The sequence below is a fragment of the Jaculus jaculus genome, chromosome 3 (assembly GCF_020740685.1).
Source record: "Jaculus jaculus isolate mJacJac1 chromosome 3, mJacJac1.mat.Y.cur, whole genome shotgun sequence".
In the NCBI taxonomy this organism is placed as follows: Eukaryota; Metazoa; Chordata; class Mammalia; order Rodentia; family Dipodidae; genus Jaculus; species Jaculus jaculus.
In genome coordinates this window covers 186,341,742-186,367,427 of record NC_059104.1, presented here as the reverse complement: position 1 = coordinate 186,367,427, position 25,686 = coordinate 186,341,742, and the positions used below count along the sequence as shown (strand labels likewise).

The 25,686-nt window shown below is 41.5% G+C and overlaps 1 protein-coding gene across 7 annotated transcripts in view; it reads left to right on the top strand.

The window, feature by feature from the left end:
• The window catches only part of Gas2 (growth arrest specific 2), a 131,681-nt gene that overhangs the window by 54,845 nt on the left and 51,150 nt on the right, over window positions 1–25,686 (top strand). For all 7 annotated transcript variants that reach the window (XM_045146398.1, XM_045146400.1, XM_004650818.2 and 4 more), the window contains 2 exons: window positions 9,069–9,132; window positions 16,543–16,684. In XM_045146398.1, the coding sequence (XP_045002333.1) occupies window positions 9,069–9,132; window positions 16,543–16,684 (206 nt within the window). The remainder of the gene's footprint in view (window positions 1–9,068; window positions 9,133–16,542; window positions 16,685–25,686) is intronic.

Genomic DNA, 25,686 nt, shown 5'->3' with positions numbered 1-25,686 from the left:
TACTCTAAAAACTGACAAGAGCAGACTGCATGTGCTTCACATTTCCAATAAGTACAAAGTTATCATGGACACAAGAGGGTTATATGTATCTCATGTTTCTCACATTGCACTCTCCTTGCTGACACAAGACCCTGTGTGCTTCATACATCCCATAGTGCACTCCCATCACTGACATAAGGAGGACAAATATCATCTCACAGATCCCATAGTTCACTGTCATCACTGACATGAGAAGGCCACAAGTGGTCTCACACTTCCCATAGTGCCCTCTCATCACTGTCACGAGAGAAGACCACAAGTGGTCTCACACTTCCCATAGTGCCCTCTCATCGCTGACACGAGAGAAGACCACAAGTGGTCTCACACTTCCCATAGTGCCCTCTCATCGCTGACACGAGAGAAGACCACAAGTGGTCTCACACTTCCCATAGTGCCCTCTCACCGCTGACACGAGAGAAGACCACAAGTGGTCTCACACTTCCCATAGCGCCCTCTCACCGCTGACACGAGAGAAGACCACAAGTGGTCTCACACTTCCCATAGTGCCCTCTCATCACTGTCACGAGAGAAGACCACAAGTGGTCTCACACTTCCCATAGTGCCCTCTCATCACTGACATGAGAGAAGACCACAAGTGGTCTCACACTTCCCATAGTGCCCTCTCATCACTGTCACGAGAGAAGACCACAAGTGGTCTCACACTTCCCATAGTGCCCTCTCATCACTGACACGAGAGAAGACCACAAGTGGTCTCACACTTCCCATAGTGCCCTCTCATCACTGACAGGAGAGAAGACCACAAGTGGACTCACACTTCCCATAGTGCCCTCTCATCGCTGACACGAGAGAAGACCACAAGTGGTCTCACACTTCCCATAGTGCCCTCTCATCGCTGACACGAGAGAAGACCACAAGTGGTCTCACACTTCCCATAGTGCCCTCTCATCACTGTCACGAGAGAAGACCACAAGTGGTCTCACACTTCCCATAGCGCCCTCTCATCACTGACATGAGAGAAGACCACAAGTGGTCTCACACTTCCCATAGTGCCCTCTCATCGCTGACACGAGAGAAGACCACAAGTGGTCTCACACTTCCCATAGTGCCCTCTCATCGCTGACACGAGAGAAGACCACAAGTGGTCTCACACTTCCCATAGTGCCCTCTCATCGCTGACACGAGAGAAGACCACAAGTGGTCTCACACTTCCCATAGTGCCCTCTCATCGCTGACACGAGAGAAGACCACAAGTGGTCTCACACTTCCCATAGCGCCCTCTCATCGCTGTCACGAGAGAAGACCACAAGTGGTCTCACACTTCCCATAGTGCCCTCTCATCGCTGACACGAGAGAAGACCACAAGTGGTCTCACACGTCCACAGTGCCCTCTCATCGCTGACAAGAGAGAAGACCACAAGTGGTCTCACACTTCCCATAGTGCCCTCTCATCGCTGACAAGAGAGAAGACCACAAGTGGTCTCACACTTCCCATAGCGCCCTCTCATCACTGACACGAGAGAAGACCACAAGTGGTCTCACACGTCCACAGTGCCCTCTCATCACTGACATGAGAGAAGACCACAGTGGTCTCACACTTCCCATAGCGCCCTCTCATCGCTGACACGAGAGAAGACCACAAGTGGTCTCACACGTCCACAGTGCCCTCTCATCACTGACATGAGAGAAGACCATAAGTGGTCTCACACTTCCCATAGTGCCCTCTCATCGCTGACACGAGAGAAGACCACAAGTGGTCTCACACTTCCCATAGTGCCCTCTCATCACTGACACGAGAGAAGACCATAAGTGGTCTCACACTTCCCATAGTGCCCTCTCATCACTGACATGAGAGAAGGCCACATGTGGTCTCACACTTCCCATAGCGCCCTCTCATCACTGACACGAGAGAAGACCACAAGTGGTCTCACACGTCCACAGTGCCCTCTCATCACTGACATGAGAGAAGACCATAAGTGGTCTCACACTTCCCATAGTGCCCTCTCATCACTGACATGAGAGAAGGCCACATGTGGTCTCACACTTCCCATAGCGCCCTCTCATCGCTGACATGAGAGAAGACCACAAGTGGTCTCACACTTCCCATAGTGCCCTCTCATCACTGACACGAGAGAAGACCACAAGTGGTCTCACACTTCCCATAGTGCCCTCTCATCACTGACACGAGAGAAGACCACAAGTGGACTCACACTTCCCATAGTGCCCTCTCATCACTGTCAGGAGAGAAGACCACAAGTGGACTCAAATTTCCCATAGTGCCCTCTCATCACTGACACGAGAGAAGACCACAAGTGGTCTCACACTTCCCATAGTGCCCTCTCATCACTGACATGAGAGAAGGCCACATGTGGTCTCACACGTCCACAGTGCCCTCTCATCACTGATATGAGAGGACCATATGTAGTCTCACATTTCCCATGGTTTACACTAATCACTAAAATGAGAAGGCTGCTTATATTTGCAGTCAACATTCTGTACTTTATTTTATATCACTGGCAACATCAGAAAGGAAAGTCTGCCTGCTTCCTCATTTCTGATAAATCATTCTCATGTTTGTTCTTGTGTTTGTCCAAACTGAGGACTATGTGAGTATTCCTGTGGGAATTACTAATCATGCAGGGAAACAATTTTGTAGCATTGATACAAGCTCCCTATAATTTATACCAATTTTATTTCCTCCCCACACTTATTTTGTTTCAGGCTTAAAAAAATCCTTTTGTTAAGAAAAAAATGTACTTCTTTTATGAACATTTTAATTCACTTAACCGGCTGACCCTGAAGTTCTTATGTAGCCAAGGATCATCTTCTTGAACTTCTGATCTTCTTACCTCCAAAATTCTAGGAGTGTAGGCTTGGGCCATCACACCCCATGCCTTGCTTAATTTGTAATTCTGGATGCCCTTTTCAGAACCAGTTTTTTTCTGTCTGGCAGGGAAGGTGCTCAAGAGAGCAGTGTTGAATCTGCTTGGCAGCTGAGTGCTTCCTGGACTGGAATTTCAAGGTCTGAGAGAATCAAGGTGGCTCTGAGGAGCAGGCAGCATTAGCTTTGTCAGAGTTGTGTCTGCGGTCTCCATGTTTGATGGATGTAGTTTACGGTCAGCAAGGATGACCAGGCAGAGGACATATGCTACCATTGTACTCTGCCAGCAGGTATCATTTCCCAAGGGTGAAGCTGAAACTTGGTGAATTAAATCAACTGTTAAATGACCCAGCTATAACCTGTATATAACTTTACTCATATCCAAATATCATTCCCATTTTTGTGGAAACTAAAATTATGAATAAAGTTTAAATGCTTGGGTTATCTTAAATAAAAGGAAAGAAAAAAATCCTCAGAAATTGCCCTTATTGCTGTTCATAGTGGGGAGAGCTGGAGGAAGAAGGAACTCCATGGTCCAGGACATGGTCTTCAGATGGAGGTCACAGTGTCTCATAGCACTCTTCTGTTCTATGGACCTCCACCACTTGAGAGGCTTTGAATAGTTTGTCTGTCATTTGCATGAATGCCTCATTGCATTTGAAATCATTTCACTGACTGAATAATTTGGATATTCAGCCTTGATGATCTGTTGGATTCTTCCTTAGTTCTTCTGGTCAGGAGTTCTGTAGGCACTAAATCCTTCAGATCAGTTAAATGATTCCTAATTATCTAGTCCATTCCCTTTTTTGGCCAGCACCATTTGCATCAGCAGAACCTAGCGGGAGAGAAGAATCCAGACTGTACACTAAGGACTAACCCAGCCAGATTGCTAATTTCTACCCTGCCTTCATCATCATCACCATGTACATTGTTCTCAGAGATCCCAGCACACTCATATATTTTACCAAAATAAATATAGGAGTTACAAGTGAAGTGTATTGGTATCCTACCATGGATATAGGTGTTATAAGTGATGTTTCTCAGTATTCTAATACTGATACAGGCAATAAAAGTAAAGTGTGTTAAAATCTTCCCATTGGCTAGCACACTACTTGCCATAGGTTAATGTACCAACATACCCATGACATTGAAAGCTTGTTTAAGTGCAGATAGTGATTAGAAGAACTGGAATGAGACCAAATTGCTCTGTTTCTAATAAGCTCCCACATGGCCTTCATGCTGCTGAACTCTGGGCCCATTGCTTTACTAAGAGTAACATTTACTAACCATTCACTCTTAACATTATACCTGTTTCACTGTCAACGGAGCAACATTACTAAGCTCTCTCTTAATCTTAGGACCTATTTCACTATGAAGAGAGTAACATTGCTACACACACTCTCATAACCTTAGACAAATTTCTCTAGCAAGGGAGTAACTTTAGTAAGCACTCTCTCTTAACCATGGGACCATTTCACTATAGGGGAGTAACATTAGTAAGCACTCACATTATCAGAAAGAGAAGTAGAAGCCTTAGGTGGCTCAGTGATGAGGATTCTGTGCAGCTGTGAGCAGAGAGCCATTTCTCTTGGCTTCTTTTTTACTGTGTTTTCTACCCTACTACCTCCCCAGATTTATTAAGACTTATTCTTTACACTGAGAAAATAGCCATCTATAAGTTTGTGATATATTCATCATAATTCAACATTTAGGCAACAATATGTGCTTCTCAATTTTATACTAAATAAAAAGATAAAAAGATCCTTTCAAAATTACCATATATAGCCAGGCATGGTGGTGCATGCCTTTAATCCCAGCACTCAGGAGGCAGAGGTAGGATCACTGTGAGTTCAAGGCCACTCTGAGACTACATAGTGAATTTCAGGTCAGCCTGGGCTAGAATGAGACCCTACCTCCAAAAACCTATCTGTCTGTCTGTCTGTCTGTCTGTCTGTCTATCTATCTATCTATCTATCTATCTATCTATCTACACATATATGTATAGGTGACAGTCTTTGGCTATACAGAAACAAATGGACATCAATCATACATCTCATACTTTCTTTTCCCATCTGTTAAAACTCAGTATATTTAGCAAAACTATATGTTCATGGTCTGATGCATTTTATCCCTGCACATTCTGTGACATTGACACTCTACTCCTTGCTTCAGCAGAAGTCCTCATTTTCTGTTCCTAAGCAGCAGCATTCCTTCTGACATTTGATGCCCAGGAGGTTTTTATAGAATGTAGGTTATGAGATGGAAGTCTCTTGCCACGTATTTGAATGGGGTCTTTGTTACTTCTATCAGAGATATTCCACATTATATTTTCCTTTGTATGGTTTTTAGTATGTTTTAAAAAGCTTCTGATGATAAACCCTTTTGCATAATAATCACCATTGACCACAGTGCTTTTTTTTTTTTTAAAGAGAATCTGCTCAAAGGAAAAACTAGCAATATGAATCCTGTCTTCTGCCGTAACTCTAAGAAAAGCCCATGTTAATGTTGCTGTACTTGAGCTTATCCAAAAGGCCATGGAGCAAAGCCCTATTAATCTTAGAATGATGTAGTGGGGCCTGTGCTTCCTACAGTAAATTTCAATAATGGTCTTTTGCAAATAAAATTGTGAAAATATCTTTAAGTAGTGCCTATGACAAGCAGATACTTTAACTTAAAACAATACACCATGTTGAGTTTCTAATCATTCTCACAGAGCTATATATCTAGTCAATTAGTCTCCTAAAATATAAAGTACAAAGTCAGTTAAAAATTGACACAACTGAATTTTTTTTATTCTCGGGAATATTAACAATATGTTTGGGTACAGAATCTGTTTTGTGGACTTTTCTCCTTAGCCATAGATATATAATAGCTAAAGTATATTGCTGTGTGTTTTCCCATGTGTTTTCCTGAGAATATTAAAGTTTGAGTAAATGTAGAGTTAGGCATGTCTAGGCATGTCTTATATATGCAAATCCTAACATATGTAAAATATACTCATTGTCATAGGACCATTCTGAGTTACTGTCTCCCAATAAGAAGCCCTTTTCTTGTTCCAGAATTCCTCTTGTCACTGATTGTGGTGACTGACCTTTTAGGGAAACAGTAATGCTTAGAGGAAAACAACCAAAAGTGAATGAACCTTAATTGACTGTACCAAAGGAAGATAATCTTTAAGTAAATCATTAATAAGTACAAAGAGAAAAATAATATAAGATCCAGAAAACTAAAACCAGGCAACTATTTCCTATGTGCCAAGTACTGTGCTAAGTGTAATAAATACTGTCTTGTTAAAACATCACAAAAATATTTGGAGGGCTATATTGTTTTTCCTTGGAAAGATTTTATAGAATAGACTTCCCACATAACATAAATAGTACACGTGAGCATTCATACACATGCAGAAAATCATAGCTTGAACCATACTACCACCACCATTTTCTTTCCATCTTGACTTCAGAACAGAGCTTGCTTCAGTGCAAAAATAAAAGTCAACCACTAGGTGTAATGCATCTATCTGTTCTGTTCTGTGCAAACATTTTTTTATAGCAGTTTGCTAAACGACCCTGGAGTTGTTGTTAAACACATCATTTAAATTCTTAGTATCCTTAAAACTTTTAACCTCTGTAGCCTGTTCATCATATAACTGTCACTACTTCCTGCTCATCCTCATCCTTGGTGTCCTGACATAGAAGAGTAATGAAGGAATACCTGTTTCTGAGTATTATACTAAATCATGATATCTATAGATAATTTCATTTTGTGCTGGTTAACTGACAGTCATTATTCCTTTGGGATTTTGTAAGCCAAGAATGATCTGCTTAGTATTTAGGAGTATATTACCTTGTCAGACAGTATTACATACCTGTAACATTTTGAAGTAATTTTCTTATTAATTTATAAAGTATAATATTCTCATGAAAATTTGAAAAGAAATTTCTGTTTCTCTATTAATATTTACCTAAGAAATGATGCTGGAAAAAGGTCTATTTGTTTTTTAATTAATTTTTCAGTTAGCATTACTGTGATGAGCTTCATTATGACATTTTCAACACAAACGTCCTTACACTTTGTTCTTACTCCCCCTCACCCCACCTTCTCCGTAGAAGGTTTATTCCTGTTAAGTTCTCTCTGCCAATTCTGTTAGGATGGTGGGTGGAGCCAAGCACTTATCTTCTGTTTGCCAGCTAATGTTCCCATACATCCATGGAGACTCAACATGTGAACTTTGGCATGTGCATCTCATATTACCCACATTATTGTTTCTTCAGAACTAATTTTATTTTCCATACAGTATTCTGACTTCCACCCGAATGCTTCTGTAGTCCTCAGTGTATGGATAGTTGGATTCATGTGAAGAACTGTTGTGGTCGTGTCATGTATTGTATAGTTGGTTATTGTCTGCATGTGGCCACTCTGCTGTGGATCCTATTTCCATCCAGGAGTGTGAAGTAATGTACCTAATGCTCCTGGGCCCTAGCTACCTGATTTGCACAGCTGTCACTCAGGTGAGGGTGTTAGCAGGGCCTTCCCCTCTCCTCCTCAGGTGTAGATATCTTTCCTCTCTGATAACTCTTGTTTGATATTTCGAACCATAGGCTGGGTAAAAGCTGATCAGAATATGGGGGAGGTGAAGAGTTAGTCAGAAAGAGTGGGGCTGTTTGTTTGCCCGTTTGTGATGCTTGTTAGTGTTGTCTGTGTGAAATCAGTGTCTTTGTGGCAGCCCAGCCCATCACCTCTCTGAAGCTGACTTAGTGCACGGCATCTTGTGAGGGAGGCATCACTCTAGTCATTGATTTAGTGCACGGCATCTTGTGAGGGAGGCATCACTCTAGTCACAGGCAGCAGGCACAGCTAAACTAGGAGATAGATTTACCTTGATCATCTGTAATTAGAAATCTCAAAAGTATGTATTTTGTGATTTACACTTTTGGTAACAGTTAAACTTTGATAGGTTATGTTGATGGGATGATTGTTTTTTATAAAAATTTTAAAAGTGGTATTTTACAACCAAATAATACATTAAATAATATTTTTATAATTAAAATAAAAATATTTTTCTTTGTTAGTAACGAATTCTGTTATATTATCATCAGACCAAAGAAATAGAAAAATAGTAAAGTGAACTGTTTAAAAAATTCTGTACTTAATTGTTAAATCAGGGCTGGACAGATTGCTCTGTGGTTAAGGTGCTTGCCTGCAAAGCCTAAGGACCCAGGTTTGATTCCCCAGTACATACTTAAAGCCAGATGCATAAAGTGGCATATACATCTGCAATTCATTTGCAGTGGCTAGAGGCCCTGGTGTGCCCATTCTGTCTCTTTCTGTATCTTCCTATCTCTCAAATAAATACAAAAAAACATTAAAAAAGAGTTAAATCAATATTTTTCTTAAAGTTTATTAATAAATACTGTTTTATTATAATAGTAATGTTAGTTATAAAAGTAAATTTTTGTTACATGTTTCAGTTGATGTCAAATATAACAGTTTAACAATGCCCCAACTTGACTAAGAGCAGAGAATGGAGTAAGCAGTGTGGCTTTCTCTGTGTATAATTGTTCAAAAGTAACTAGTTACATTAGTATGACAATAACTCAAAGAAGGTGATGGACAGAGATATCTGGTGGTACAGCATTCCTTATTTTGAAATCTAGTCAATTAGGAGTGTCTTTAAGTATTGTTTAAGTAGATATGAGGGAGGACATCCAACTTCAGAGTTACATTGAACATTTGCCTTTATTTAGAGGTGATCAGAGAATTTTAGTTTATAAATTTGGGTCCTATTAATTCATTATTTTTGCTAAAATCAAGGGTACACATACAAAGGGTATTAAAAATGCCAACACTTACTCCATAGTTTTTTATTTATATTTATTTTTAATACTTATGAGTTTTTATACATAATAGTAGCTTCATATGTATTCAGTTTTGAATAACTAATGTCAACAAATGGAAAATATGCTGAGAATGAGAGATCCTGGGACTACAAGCATCTGGGAAGGAGTTTCTGAGGCTGCTCTATCCTTCTTAGACAGGTTGTGCTCTGCAATGGGATGAGTCTGAGGTACGTCAGAAGGAAAACTAGCTCAGTTCTTGGGATCACAAGGTGGAGGGAGGCTCATCACTTCACCCATAGCTTCTTCACTATTCCTTCTATTATAAAGGTGTGTACATCTATCTTGTCTTCCAGTCCTGCACAAGCAACCCAGAGAAGTGTGTCTGTGTTTGCTAGAGCTCGGCCGGATCGCAGCCAGGTAGGTTCAACGTGTGCTAAGCCCAGATGGCATAGAGCCTCTCAGCATGCAAGCAAGGAGGGAGATGGATGGAGGGTCCAGAAGTCCTATCAGCCCAACATGGCCGGGATTAGTTATCCCACACAATTATTCAAAACAGCCTGGTTCCGTTTTGTTGCTTAACTAACGTAAATGCATGCATTAGAGCCATTATCTTCCAAAAGTCATGAGCAAACAGGAGCCACTCTCTCCACAATTAGCTGGGATTGTCATGTTGCATCCAGCTGATAGTCCTTACCCTGCTTTCGGGATTTAATTTTTTGTTGTAAGTAGGTTTTTATATGAAATTATGAAAGGGCATTCATAGGCATGGCCTCAACATTATAGGTGAAGTTTAGCCCCAAAGTAACAACATACCTCTAGGTATCATCTTTCCTCAGGCTTCGGAACAGACATCAAATGGCTTTTGACATAGACTGTAAAACCAATAATATTAGTTAACGAATCATAATTGTTTTGCCAAATTTAATTGAAACATCATGTAATAACTCCACCTTACCACAGATAAATTTTAACCTATTTTTATTATACTTCATGTGCTAGTTGCTTTTTTGTTGTTATGAACAAATACTTGACCAGGGAAGAGAAGGGATTATTTGAAATTACATTTTTGAGAAGATACATTCTAATGGTAGAGAAGGCCTGGCAGTGGATCATAAGGACTAAGTGGTCATATGGCAGTCAGGAGCCTCTGGTAAACAGGAAGTGGGGTCTGGCTGTAATGCCTCAAGCTGTCCCTCTCCATCATGAGCCACTTCCTTTGGCAGTACACCACCACCTGAATGTTTCACAACCTTCAGAACACTTGTTCCTGATGAGAAACAAGTGTTCAAACACATGAACCTGTGAGGGGCATTTGACATTCCAACCACAAAATTCCATTTCATTCTACATTTTATTTTATTGCAGTATTTTTTTGTGAGATAACATCTCATATAGCCCAGGCTATCCCTGAACCTGTTGTGTAGTTGAAGATGACTTTGACCTTCATTATTCATGCCTCTTCCTCCCAAGTGCTGGGATCATGGGCATGCCCCTCACACTTGGATGCATGTGGTGCTGGGGACTGACCAAGGCTCTGTACAGGCTGGACAAGCACCCTTCAGATCGAGCGCCTTCCCTGGCCCATCACAAGTATGTTAAAATTGATTGCTACATATTGCTTCTTGTCCAGCCACATTCTTTGGCCCTGTGAGCTTATAAAAGCAGTGACTTTTTTATTGCTTATAAGTAGGGAGTCTGTCAGAAGTTTTTATAAAAGCACTAAATATTACAAAAAAATCACATCATAAAAGTTCACACATCTCACAGTAGAGTTGAGATTAAAACAATCTTTGCATTATAATATTTAACTTGAGATGTTGCCTTTAATACCCTTCACCTCTTTTGGAGGGGTTGTGAGGTGTTCTATAATATTTAATTTGCGATGTTATATTCTACATTTGTCAGTGAGGAGGAAATGAGCTAACATATTCCTCAAGACATTGCTTTACTGTAACATGATGTCAACTGGTTGGATAACTACCAATCAGATAGATGATTGTTTAGGTCTGAATTTCTATTTAAGCTTCTCTTGGCACACATTTTAAATTTGAAAAAAAATGATGGTTTTGTTTTAAAAGTTTATACTTGAACTTTTCCCTCCTCTATTCCCATTCTGCTGCCAGAAATTATACAAGTTAATTAATTTAATCAGCTTTTCCAAAACCGGGAGTGATTTTGAGAGATCCCTCAAGAACCACATTAATTTACACAAAAATCAAAAACATGAGTTTGGGGGCCAGGGAGATGACTAAATAGGTAAAGTGCTCTCTACACAAGCTTGACAACTTTTGCTCAGGTCCCCAGCACCTACATACAAGCCAAAGTAAACAGCCCACACCTGAAGTCCCCATGCTGGGGAAGAAATCTGGGGCTTGCTGGTCAGCCAGTCTGAATGAGTGGATGAGATTCTGGTTCTCTAGGAGACTTTCAGAAAATAAGGTGGAGTGTGTCTGAGAAAAACACTGGAAATTGACCTCTGTTCTCCACAGGCATACATGCATTTGTATGTGCCCCCTCATTCACATGTAAACACACACATGAAGATGCACACTGTTAGCAAAGTTCCCAATGCAACTGTTTGTCAGTGACCAGTGATGCAGTGTCATAGCTCTGCATCTGTACTCCTCCAGCTCTAGAAGCTTCAGAGTCACTTCAGGAAGGAACCCAGAGTGCTTCTGAGTCTTCAGTCCCCTTCTCCCCGGGTTAGTGAAGCTTCTTGGAGGGTTCCTGGTCTGTGAGTTTAGGGATGGGAGGATGAGACCACATATTTCTGTTCCTGTGTGCAAAATGTCCTTTAATTTTTGACTAAATATAGTTGTCACTGGAGGGTGAAATCTATCTGCTGATATTTCAGGGAAAAAAAGTCCTTTTCTGAATTAAAGGAAAGCTGTACCAAAGCCCTCAATAAACCAAAGATGTCTTTAGTAATGATTTTGTGTTAACTGCCACAAAGAGAACAGTTACTATGAACTAAGCATCTTCTCAGACAACAGAGAAATCACCTTCATGATGAAAATGAGAAATGTGTTAGGTTTTTGTTTGGTGTCATGATCAATTAACTGTATCACCTTAGACCATTATTTTTATATTTTTGAGTACTTTAAAGGTCTGTAAAAGTTTATGACAATTCAAAAGAAAATATTTTGTGAATATTGTTTTTAATATTCAATTTCACTCCTATGAAAGGAATGTGTAATAGAAAAATATCCTCATGTTAAAATCATGGATTTACTCATCTTATTTTAAGCAAGTAAAGTGACTTCCAGGTTCATATTCTATGACATGACTGGACATTTTTCCATATGTAAATCTAGGTTTGCATTGCCTAAAATAGGAAAAACTGGGGTGGAATTATTTTGAAAGACTATAAACTATCAGTTCCATGCCTTAACAAAAGTGAGTTTCATTTTCCATAAACTTTGTCCCTATATAACTAGTAAAATAGAATCCAGATGTCTTTTATTTGAAAACTATAGCCTACTAAATAGCTTGAATACATTTTCTTGTTCAGGACTCAGTTTGGCAACATTATATTTTTCAATAAAATGGTCTCAAAAATTGTATCAAGTACCAGAAAAATAAGATAGTTCATATTTCAATTCTCAAAATACATTTATTAAACCCAGGTCTTTCCCTCCTTACTCTGCATTTTCTAATGAGTTAAAAATAAGTGTTTTCTCTTTTAGTATTTATACTATATTTGCATCACTGAGATATGCAGGTATAAAGATTTCATTTTAGTAAATTTAACTTTTTTAACATCTTTAATTGTACCCTTACTGAATTTGAGAACAATAAATCTCTCTAAACCCTCTGAATTATGTGGTTGGATATAATGGAAAACAGGATAAATTTGTAAAAAGCTTATAGACAAAATGTGAAACGTGACTTGGTCAAGAGTTAACTCTGGAAGCCAAAGTGGGGCAGCATTTTAGGAAGCAGAAAAAAGAACCATTTCATGACTGAGCTGGCTTGCAGGTGCAGGGCCCCAGTCCCAGGGGTATATCATAATTTATGGCCTGTTGACATAGCCAGACAGGCAGGAAGCCAGAGTATCACATTTAAGTGTGCATTTTGGGACTGACCGATTCTACCTTAGGCAGCTGGAAGTATCCGGAAGCCAATGTATGCAGAGATTGGGGGCTCAGTGTTGATTTTCTGTGTTCAGCAGCATGGCTAATTTTCAGCTTTCCAAGATAAAGAAAATTCTCCAAAGCAGCATTTTCCCTTTGTGACTTTGTTACCAACTTTATTTGAGCCCAGTTGGCCTAATCTGTGTTGGAAGAGGAGGTGAGCCTATTGTCACTCTTGATAGCATATTTGATAATAGTTCATTTTGTTTTAAAAATGTTTTTATAAAGAAGAAAGTCCTGTGTACCTTGCTCTGAAAGGTGTCATTAGTCCACACACATGATGTCATATTTTCCAGTTGATCTAATTTGTATTTTCAAACATGATGTTTGCACTCATGATTGACTGTGAGTTGGCTGTGATTCCAGGATCTATAGTTCCTCCAGATTTACTATCAAGTGTATATTATTCTCTTAAGAACATTAAACATAGTCAGTTTGTATACTTGATGGAACGACAAATCCACAGAAGTCTATAGCAATTAAAGAACATTGCCTGCTGAAGTTCGGGCCTGTGTGTAGAAAGCTCATTCAAAGTGGGCTGGCTGCACTCCAGTCCAGAGCTACTTCTGATGGACTCCCTCGTCCCTCCTTCCACCATGATTACAGCCCTCAACTGCCAACAACTTTAATTTAGATTTTTTAAAATAGAAAATAGATCAGTAAAACCCTAATAGGTGCTCACTTTACAAATTGGGCTGTTTCTCCAAGTCTGCCTCATATGGGAGTGGTGAACAGGTTACCATGTGATGTCATTGGTACTCAGTGGTGATGAAACACAGTTTTTCCAAGTCTGCCCCAGGATAAATTGTGGAACAGCAAGTCGGCGTGCAGTGCCATTGGTTCCTGTCTGTCGGGAAGAGACAATGTGAAAAACAGCAGGCCAATGATTACTGAAAAATTATAAAATATACTTTAATTTTGGACAAAACTTAAAAAGTGTTTTAGAAGACTTTCCTTGGTGGAACATTTATGTATGTTTGATGTTGACAGGTTTAAGCCATGGGTGCACTTAGGGGCCATGACTATAGCACCAAATTAAATTTAGAGTCTGCTGTAAGTTATATAGGGTAAGATAGATTATATATATAGCATCTAGGTAATTTCCTGACCTACTATGTGCTAGTGTCAAAGCCAGGTGCCAGAAATGCTGCGATCCACACACTCAACGCTCTGTACTACTATGGAGATGATAGTTTCCATGTGCATCCAGCAGTGGCTCGTCAATTAGTTACTATGTGTAAAATGTGATAAGTACTGGCTAGGTGTTTACAGGCAATGTTTATGCATTGTGCATTACGAAGCAAAAATAACTCCATAGACACCAGGCTATTCTCTGAGCAGTGTATTGTGTTAGTTTAAACTTTTTGTTTTGTTTTGTTTTTTCCAGGTAACGTCTTACTCTAGCCCAGACTGACCTGGAATTCACTGTATTCTCAGTGTGGCCTTGAACTCAACAGCAATCCTCCTATCTCTGCCTCCCAAGTGCTGGAATTAAAGGCATGCACCCCCAAGCCTGGCTTAGTTTAAACTTTTTAATACTGGATTGTAGTGTAAATTTTCCAGTTCTGAAATGGCAACTGACACATGAAACCCTTGTCTACTATCTCACCCTGAAAAAAAAAAAATAAGAAAATAAAATGAAATACTGGAATATGAAATAACCACATTACCTTTATAACTGAAAGGGACCAAGTTGAAAGACATGCTTGATGTCCATAACTAAAACTGCAGAATTAGACCATTGGATGAATTGGAGTTGGGGTTATGCGGGGTCTCCATAGGAACAAAGGTGAACTGAGTCAAACATGCTAAACACACTTCCATTCTTTCATGTAGTAGTAGTGAGAGGCAGAGCAGGTGCTAAACTAGTTGAGTGTCTCTGCGTCATGAATAGGGAAACTGCTTCTCTCTAACTTGTTCTGAGAATATATGTAGTGATGTCAGGTAATGCAGACACTCTTAGACACACAAAGCCGGAGTTTATATTTAAAGCTATTTTAATATAGTAAAGATCTAGCCATAGGACCAACGTATTTGTTCTTATGAGCTTCTGTGTTTCTAGAATCTATTTTCGGTGTCATTTCCTTTGGTTTCCTCTGTCACAGGATCTCGGTACGTAGTCTAGTCTGTCTCAAATGCAACATCCCAAGATTTGCCTCTCAAGTGCTAAGATTACAGGTTTACATCACCACACCTAGTTTATAGCCAGATTTTAAAAACTTGTTTTATTTATTTATTTGAGAGAGAGAGAAAGAGGCAGACAGAGAAAGGGAATGGGTGTGCCAGGGTCTGAAGCCACTGCAAATGAACTCCAGACACCTCCTCTGCCTTGTGTATCTGTCCTTACGTGGGTACTTGGGAATTGAACTTGTGTTCTTAGGCTTTGTAGGTAAGTGCCTTAACTGCTTAGCCATCTCTCCAGTCCCTTATAACTACCTTTTATTCATTATTTATTTATTTTTATTTGAGAGTGACAGACAGAGAGAGAAACAGACAGAGAGAGAGAGAGAGAGAGAGAGAGAGAGAGAGATTGAGAACGGGCGCATCAGGGCTTCCAGCCACTGCAGATGAATTCCAGATGCGTGCACCCCCTTGTGCATCTGGCTAACGTGGGTCCTGGGGAACCGAGCCTCGAACCGGGGTCCTTAGGCTTCACAGGCAAGCGCTTAACTGCTAAGCCATCTCTCCAGCCCTATAGCCACCTTTTAAATCATGACATGGCTTTGTTCCTCTCCTTTCTCATGAATAATTATCTGATGTAAAGGTCAAGAAAAATGGCCTTAGAAAACCTGAATGTACCCCTGTCCTGCACCAGCTTCCTGAGCCCTCATCTGTTAAAACAAGTGTGTGTTTAGATGGTCACCCAAATCCTTAACCTCTCTCAAAATCCAGAATTATCAGTGACATCTCACACTAAGTAAAGCTGGTATGAAGCTAGAAAATGAAACACATCCTTAAATTTAGCTCAAGAACATATGATTATGGGACATAGATGGCAGAATCTCTGTGTCTCTTTTTTCCTTCCTCTCTCTCTTCCTCTCTCTCTCTATAAATCTCTTTATCCCTCTCTTGTTCTCTGTCTCTCTGCCTTTATGTCTTTCCATCTCTCTGTTTTCTTCTCTCTCTCCTCTTCATATCCTCCATATACTTAGAATTTACAGATCAAGATTGTTTCTCAGATGCAATTTTTCTAAATTATTGTTACTTCCTGTGTTCATTTTCTTTCCCCATAACAATGTATGTGCTTTATTATATTGTCCCTACAGAATTAAGTAATAATACTGTGTAACCACACAGCACATTGCTAGAAGCCCATAGGAAATATACAACTAACAGTCAATTTCTTCTCTGTAGAATCAATATTTTTATCTTGGTGTTTTGAACTTAGCATTGGCTCTCTGATTTTATTTCGGTCATTAATAACCTTATGTACAAAATAAGATTTTAATCATAGCACAACTATTGCTAATTCTGGTAAATAAAAGAGTAAAATTCCTCATAGTTGTTGAGGCTGTTGCCCAAGTCACCCGTTGATATTTATGCATTGTGTTTCAATTCAATAATTTCCATTTCAAATTCAGGAAAAGCTCAATAATGTTTATAAAATCCAGAGGCTTATTATTATCGTATTCATAATACACTATGGCACATGGCTACTGTATGTTATAATTTGTGCATGTACATGTTTTAAAAGGTATGGTGTGGAGCCTCCTGGTTTAATAAAGCTGGAAAAAGAAATTGAACAAGAAGAAACACTTTCTGCACCTACTCCTTCGCCTTCTCCTTCATCAAAGTCTTCTGGGAAAAAGAGTACAGGAAACTTACTGGATGATGCCGTGAGTAGTGGAGTAGTCTTTTGTTACACTTCCAGTCTGCAGTGGGGGAATCACTGGATTATGCCGTAAGCAGTGGAGTAGTCCTTTGTCACACTTCCTGTCTGCATTGGGGTATCACTGGATGATGCTGTGAGTAGTGGAGTAGTCTTTTGTTACACTTCCAGTCTGCAGTGGGGGAATCACTGGATGATGCTGTAAGCAGTGGAGTAGTCCTTGTCACACTTCCTGTCTGCAGTGGGGTATCACTGGATGATGCTGTGAGTAGTGGAGTAGTCTTTTGTCACACTTCCCATCTGCAGTGGGGTATCACTGGATGATGCCGTGAGTAGTGGAGTAGTCTTTTTTCCTACTTCCTGTCTGCAGTCAGGTATCACTGGATGATGCTGTGAGTAGTGGAGTAGTCTTTTGTCACACTTCCTGTCTGCAGTGGGGTATCACTGGATGATGCTGTGAGTAGTGGAGTAGTCTTTTGTCACACTTCCTGTCTGCAGTCAGGTATCACTGGATGATGCTGTGAGTAGTGGAGTAGTCTTTTGTCACACTTCCTGTCTGCAGTGGGGTATCACTGGATGATGCTGTGAGTAGTGGAGTAGTCTTTTGTCACACTTCCTGTCTGCAGTCAGGTATCACTGGATGATGCTGTGAGTAGTGGAGTAGTCTTTTGTCACACTTCCTGTCTGCAGTCAGGTATCACTGGATGATGCTGTGATTAGTGGAGTAGTCTTTTGTCACGCTTCCTGTCTGCAGTCAGGTATCACTGGATGATGCCATGAGTAGTGGAGTAGTCTTTTGTCACGCTTCCTGTCTGCAGTGGGGTATCACTGGATGATGCTGTGAGTAGTGGAGTAGTCTTTTGTCACACCTCCCATCTGCAGTGGGGTATCACTGGATGATGCCGTGAGTAGTGGAGTAGTCTTTTTTCCTACTTCCTGTCTGCAGTGGGGTATCACTGGATGATGCTGTGAGTAGTGGAGTAGTCTTTTGTCACACTTCCCATCTGCAGTGGGGTATCACTGGATGATGCCCTGAGTAGTGGAGTAGTCTTTTGTCACACTTCCTGTCTGCAGTCAGGTATCACTGGATGATGCTGTGAGTAGTGGAGTAGTCTTTTGTCACACTTCCCATCTGCAGTGGAGTATCACTGGATGATGCTGTGAGTAGTGGAGTAGTCTTTTTTCCTACTTCCTGTCTGCAGTCAGGTATCACTGGATGATGCTGTGAGTAGTGGAGTAGTCTTTTGTCACGCTTCCTGTCTGCAGTCAGGTATCACTGGATGATGCTGTGAGTAGTGGAGTAGTCTTTTGTCACACTTCCTGTCTGCAGTGGGGTATCACTGGATGATGCTGTGAGTAGTGGAGTAGTCTTTTGTCACACTTCCTGTCTGCAGTCAGGTATCACTGGATGATGCTGTGAGTAGTGGAGTAGTCTTTTGTCACACTTCCCATCTGCAGTGGGGTATCACTGGATGATGCCGTGAGTAGTGGAGTAGTCTTTTTTCCTACTTCCTGTCTGCAGTCAGGTATCACTGGATGATGCTGTGAGTAGTGGAGTAGTCTTTTGTCACACTTCCTGTCTGCAGTGGGGTATCACTGGATGATGCTGTGAGTAGTGGAGTAGTCTTTTGTCACGCTTCCTGTCTGCAGTGGGGTATCACTGGATGATGCTGTGAGTAGTGGAGTAGTCTTTTGCCACACTTCCTGTCTGCAGTGGGGTATCACTGGATGATGCCCTGAGTAGTGGAGTAGTCTTTTGTCACACTTCCTGTCTGCAGTGGGGTATCACTGGATGATGCTGTGAGTAGTGGAGTAGTCTTTTGTCACACTTCCTGTCTGCAGTCAGGTATCACTGGATGATGCTGTGAGTAGTGGAGTAGTCTTTTGTCACGCTTCCTGTCTGCAGTCAGGTATCACTGGATGATGCTGTGCGTAGTGGAGTAGTCTTTTGTCACACTTCCCATCTGCAGTGGGGTATCACTGCATGATGCTGTGAGTAGTGGAGTAGTCTTTTGTCACACTTCCCATCTGCAGTGGAGTATCACTGGATGATGCTGTGAGTAGTGGAGTAGTCTTTTTTCCTACTTCCTGTCTGCAGTCAGGTATCACTGGATGATGCTGTGAGTAGTGGAGTAGTCTTTTGTCACGCTTCCTGTCTGCAGTCAGGTATCACTGGATGATGCTGTGAGTAGTGGAGTAGTCTTTTGTCACACTTCCTGTCTGCAGTGGGGTATCACTGGATGATGCTGTGAGTAGTGGAGTAGTCTTTTGTCACACTTCCTGTCTGCAGTCAGGTATCACTGGATGATGCTGTGAGTAGTGGAGTAGTCTTTTGTCACACTTCCCATCTGCAGTGGGGTATCACTGGATGATGCCGTGAGTAGTGGAGTAGTCTTTTTTCCTACTTCCTGTCTGCAGTCAGGTATCACTGGATGATGCTGTGAGTAGTGGAGTAGTCTTTTGTCACACTTCCTGTCTGCAGTGGGGTATCACTGGATGATGCTGTGAGTAGTGGAGTAGTCTTTTGTCACGCTTCCTGTCTGCAGTGGGGTATCACTGGATGATGCTGTGAGTAGTGGAGTAGTCTTTTGCCACACTTCCTGTCTGCAGTGGGGTATCACTGGATGATGCCCTGAGTAGTGGAGTAGTCTTTTGTCACACTTCCTGTCTGCAGTGGGGTATCACTGGATGATGCTGTGAGTAGTGGAGTAGTCTTTTGTCACACTTCCTGTCTGCAGTCAGGTATCACTGGATGATGCTGTGAGTAGTGGAGTAGTCTTTTGTCACGCTTCCTGTCTGCAGTCAGGTATCACTGGATGATGCTGTGAGTAGTGGAGTAGTCTTTTGTCACACTTCCCATCTGCAGTGGGGTATCACTGCATGATGCTGTGAGTAGTGGAGTAGTCTTTTGTCACACTTCCCATCTGCAGTGGGGTATCACTGCATGATGCCCTGAGTAGTGGAGTAGTCTTTTTTCCTACTTCCTGTCTGCAGTCAGGTATCACTGGATGATGCTGTGAGTAGTGGAGTAGTCTTTTGTCACACTTCCTGTCTGCAGTGGGGTATCACTGGATGATGCTGTGAGTAGTGGAGTAGTCTTTTGTCACACTTCCCATCTGCAGTGGGGTATCACTGGATGATGCCGTGAGTAGTGGAGTAGTCTTTTTTCCTACTTCCTGTCTGCAGTCAGGTATCACTGGATGATGCTGTGAGTAGTGGAGTAGTCTTTTGTCACACTTCCTGTCTGCAGTGGGGTATCACTGGATGATGCTGTGAGTAGTGGAGTAGTCTTTTGTCACACTTCCTGTCTGCAGTCAGGTATCACTGGATGATGCTGTGAGTAGTGGAGTAGTCTTTTGTCACGCTTCCTGTCTGCAGTCAGGTATCACTGGGTGATGCTGTGAGTAGTGGAGTAGTCTTTTGTCACACTTCCCATCTGCAGTGGGGTATCACTGGATGATGCTGTGAGTAGTGGAGTAGTCTTTTGTCACACTTCCTGTCTGCAGTCAGGTATCACTGGATGATGCTGTGAGTAGTGGAGTAGTCTTTTGTCACGCTTCCTGTCTGCAGTCAGGTATCACTGGATGATGCTGTGAGTAGTGGAGGAGTCTTTTGTCACACTTCCCATCTGCAGTGGGGTATCACTGGATGATGCCCTGAGTAGTGGAGTAGTCTTTTTTCCTCTTTCCTGTCTGCAGTCAGGTATCATTGGATGATGCTGTGAGTAGTGGAGTAGTCTTTTGTCACACTTCCTGTCTGCAGTGGGGTATCACTGGATGATGCTGTGAGTAGTGGAGTAGTCTTTTGTCATGCTTCCTGTCTGCAGTCAGGTATCACTGGATGATGCTGTGAGTAGTGGAGTAGTCTTTTGTTACACTTCCTGTCTGCAGTGGGAATATCACTGGATGATGCTGTGATTAGTGGAGTAGTCTTTTGTCACACTTCCTGTCTGCAGTGGAGTATCACTGGATGATGCCGTGAGTAGTGGAGTAGTCTTTTGTCACACTTCCTGTCTGCAGTGGGGTATCACTGGATGATGCCGTGAGTAGTGGAGTAGTCTTTTATCACACTTCCTGTCTGCAGTGGGGTATCACTGGATGATGCCGTGAGTAGTGGAGTAGTCTTTTGTCACACTTCCTGTCTGCAGTGGGAGTATCACTGGATGATGCTGTGTGTAGTGGAGTAGTCTTTTGTCACACTTTCCGTCTGCAGTGTGGGTATCACTGGATGATGCCGTGAGTAGTGTCACATTTTTTTCAGGCTCATCCATCTACCCAGGTCCATGCTAACTGGCTAAATTATTAAGGATACAATTTTACAACTTTCTCTCTTCCTCTCCCTACTTGGTCATGCTTTCTAGAAATATGCCATTTCCAGTTCTGGTGAAATCTTGCCAAGAGAAGAGAGGGTGACAGTTGAAGCCATGTATGTGGTCCAGGAAAAAGTTGCACGAATTCTTCCTTTTTATCAGCAGTTTGTCTCATAGCTAGCCATCTTTATCCTTGGGAAGGGGATAAACACAGAGAGGACCAGAAGGTGGTGGAAGAAGTACAAGAGGGATTAAGGGAAATCTTATTAGTGCTCCAACCCAGAAAAAATAAAGCCATAGGTACAGCCCTTCTGTAGACAGCATGCAGTGACTGGGTGATTCTAGGCTCTGCCTCCTATCTTAAAGTAATGAAGTGCAGTCCAGATGAAGTTACTGGAGTTGGAGAATACAACAGTTGGTGTAAGAGAAGAAATTTAACTTAGCATGGAAGTATGAAAACTGGATACACCTGTGCTTCTGCCCTCAGAACACTGTGTTCTGCAATCCCTTAGACAAGCTCTTCTAAAGTAATACCAAGAAATGCTCCACCTCCAGGTGCCCTGAGGGATAAAATGTGTCCCTGGCTAAGTTCACTTAAGAAAACCAGCTTCCTGTTGATTCTGCTTTGAGGTTACAACTGCACTTTGGGACATCACGGGCTCTGTTGCATTTCACCATTGAATCTTGGTTGACCCGGAATTCTTTGAATTTATTTGACTGAAGAAATTTCTTATCGTTTCCCTCAATCTATGTCTGAGAAAGCCTCATTGAGTTGTTTGCATGCTGTTTAGGTGGTAGTTCTTTACTGAAATGTTTTATTTAAGAGACAGTGGAATATAACATGAGCCTTAATACTGATGTAAATTAGACTTTCATATATCTAATATAAAAAGGAAGTAGTCCCCATGACATCCATATCTTCACAGGCATATATTGCAGTTATGAATTGAAATTGATGTACTTCATGTGCATAAAGACATAAAACAAAGGCTTTTTTGCAGTACCTGTGGCTATTTTGCCCAAGGTCATTTTATTTTATGTTATAGTAAAAAGAAAAGAAAAGGAAAAAAGGAAAAGGAAATAAGGCCAATGTTGCAGTCCGGGTCGCATTGCTGTTAGAAATCACCCAACCAAGGGCAGCTTCTGGGAAAAAGAGATTTATTTTGGCTTACAGGCTCGAGGGGAAGCTCCACGATGGCAGGGGAAAACAATGGCATAAGCAGAGGGTGGACATCACCCCCTGGCCAACGTAAGGTGGACCACAGCAACAGGAGGGTGTGCCAAACACTGGCATGGGGAAACTGGCTATAAAGCCCATAAGCCCGCCCCCAACAATACACTCCCTCCAGGAGGCATTACTTCCCAAATATCCATCAGCTGGGAACCTAGCATTCAGAACACCTAAGTTTATGGGGGACGCCTGAATCAAGCCACCACAGCCAAGGATACAGAGAAATGAAGAAAAGATCCAGGAAATAAAAATAAAGAGAGGAAGAGAAGACCTGTGTTCCACTTCATATTCCACTGAAGGGTTTCTGCAGCAGCCAGTGTTAAAACCTCCATTGTTTTCTCACATTTTCTTGTTTGATTCTTACGGGAATAGTGAGGGAAATAGGTGACCTTTTATGTGGATAGTACAGCCCACCTTCCTTAATCAAGATATCATGAAAGAAACACAGTGAGATCCATTCAGGTTAATTTATTCTCCAGATGTCCGGATAGAATGATTCAACCCGATAAGTGGAGAGGCTGGCCCCAGCTCTCTCTGCATTCCCTTGTGTGGAGCTAGCTTTCACACGTGAGTTGAATGCAGTTCTAAGAAACCCATTCACACTTTCTTCCTCTTCTCCATCAGCCTCCTCAGTCTGGGGATGAGAGATAGTGTAATTCTAAGTCATCAGGCTCCTTTTCAAATCCCATTGCTGCACAGACTAGCTGGGTTCCTAGCCAACAGGACACAAGGAAATAGCACCTAGCAGACAGTCCTGTCTCTCAGTAACATAAGAAGCGCCTATGCCATCAGTCACTCTTTACTTAACAGTGTGTTCCCACTGCCCCCAGTCTGGCCTTATCTCTTCCATTTCTGCCACAAAACTTCAAAAAAAAAAAAAAAAACCCTTGGTTTTAAAATCGGTCACTTTTTGTACTGAGTGGGGCACAAGGAGAGGGCAGGCGACTCCACATAAATGTTTCCTGTGCTATTCTTCATGTAACCCTGGCAGTGCCTGTGGTTTGCTGAAGAATGCTTTACTTGTGGGTTTGTGATAGTTATTTCTTAGTAGAGAGAGGCAAGTGCTCCATTAAGTAGAGATTGTAGGATTTATGCTGCCGTGGGCCTTGCTTCTGGCTGTCTGATCTTTTGAGGGACCAAAGTTTTCTTCCCTACCTGCCTCGCCTCTTTCTGTCGTCCTGCTTTGTTCTTGAAGGATGGTGGGCCTGTTTACCAACATGTGTTAACAAGCCATGTAGAGAAGGATGCCCGATTCTCCGAGAGCAGCACAGCAGCACCTTCACTGGCCTGTGGCCCAGCTCCAGCCCAGTGTGCTTCTCTGTCTTTGGAAGGGCATGGCATCACCATTGCTTACTTCTGCGCGTCATGGTTTAGAGTAACCACTGTAGCACAGTGGGAAACTCAGAAGTCACATCCACGGCCTAGTCACTGACTTAACGGTAGTTCCCTTACAATGCAGAGTGTCATCTCTAAGTGCTTCAAGCTCAGCTCTGTTCTGACTCAAATATTTCCATGTCATCATTCTGCTCATTTATATCTCTGAAGGCCATTTATTGAACATTTGTTTTTTTTTGTCGTTTATTTTTATTTGTTTATTTGAGAGTGACAGACAGAGAGAAAAAGAGGCAGAGAGAGAGAGAGAATGGGCGCGCCAGGACCTCCAGCCACTGCAAACGAACTCCAGAAGCATACACCACCTTGTGCATCTGGCTTATGTGGGTCCTGGGGAATTGAGCCTCGAACCAGGGTTCTTAGGCTTCAAAGGCAAGCACTTAACCACTAAGCCATCTCTCCAGCCTGAACATTTGTTTTTCATTTAAGGCATTATACTTTAAATATCACAGATTTTAAAAAAATGTTTTAGTCTGAGGGAACCAAGCCAAACTAGGACATGATCATGATCACCAGTAACCACCACAGTGTGACCACAGAAATGCCCCTGGCTTCAGCTTTGGGGAGGGGAGACGGGGTTGATGAAATGCATTTCTGAACATGGTTCTCATGTTCTTTCATCCCCCAAACAATGTTGGACTTACATGTTCTCAGTGTGCCTGTTATAGGAATTAGTGAGTCAGTGAGTGTAATCAAACAAAATCCGCTTCAGAGAGAGGAAGAGAGCCTTTATTCACACATGGACCTCTGCTGGCTTATGCCAAAAACCTGACAGCGGCCCTGAACTGTGACTCTGCTAGACTTCTGCACCATTCACAATCCTTTGTCTGAATTCTCTCTAACTTAGAGAGGGGAGAGGTTTATATCCATAAGCATAGAGTTCTCTCAAATATGATTAAGTTTAGGTAGATATATGGTGTTCCTTCAATAAGCTATCATTGGGTTATTTTTAAGATACATCTGTCCTTGCATTCTTCTACCATTTCTTCCTTTCCCTTCAATATCCATTGCTTTCATACTGTCTGGAACCTTCCATATTCTAGCAGTACTATTGTTTAATTCATTTCTAACATGTAAGGAGTTGAAGTATTACTCTTCTAGCAGTCTTTGCTTACTAGAATGCTGGTGGATTTAGACATTGTACTATTTAGAATAATGGCTGTTTTTCTATGATGGTAAAACTGTAGGGACTATGAATTTTATATATATTGACTGTTGTAGTCACCTCCATGTTACTGGGATGAACCTCCAGACCAGACAGTTTATGGGAGGAACAAGATTTATTGAAGCATGCAGATCCAGGGGAAGTTCCATAATGGTGAAAAAGAGAAAACTTATCACAAAAGCAAGAGCAAAAACTGATTGCTGAACAGCGGGGAACCCAGGCAGAACTCAGTCTGCATACCTTAGGCTGGAATTTAGATTTGCCCCCAAACACATCTTAGGGCTAGACCCTAGGAGCCACGTACAGAGACACATCTTTCAGCCAGGCAGCTGGAGATCTAACTTACAAGCCTTAGTAAAGTAAACTGCTGCATCTATCGAGGAACATCCATGTTGACCATGTTGGCTTAACATATCATACAAGATGATAGCGGCTAACATCTGATTAATGGTCATGAGAAAATGTGAGAACAATGTCTGACATTGAATATGTGTGATAGCTTGGTTACTCTGGATTGTCTATAACTTTTTTCTTCCTCATTTAAACATATTCTAAAACTTTCAAGGATTACAAAAACTGAATGAATTTTCCAAGAATAGGAAGAATATCCTTATGATTTTCAGTGATTTATACCTGTTCATAAAAATGCCAAGGGAAGATCCTTCAGTTTCATCTAATTGTCTAAGGTTTTGTTTTTCAATTCACAGGTTATATATGTATAAAACATCATACCAGGATGTGTTTAAGTATACATTGTAGAATTGGTAAACCCTGCCAATTAAGGAACATAACATTTCACATGTCTTTCATTATGTGGTGAGGAAATGTATTAGCCATTCTCTTCACAGTTTCAAGAGGAACATGCCATTATAGCTTTAGTGAGTAAACTACATATTGTATTTCTTGAACTTA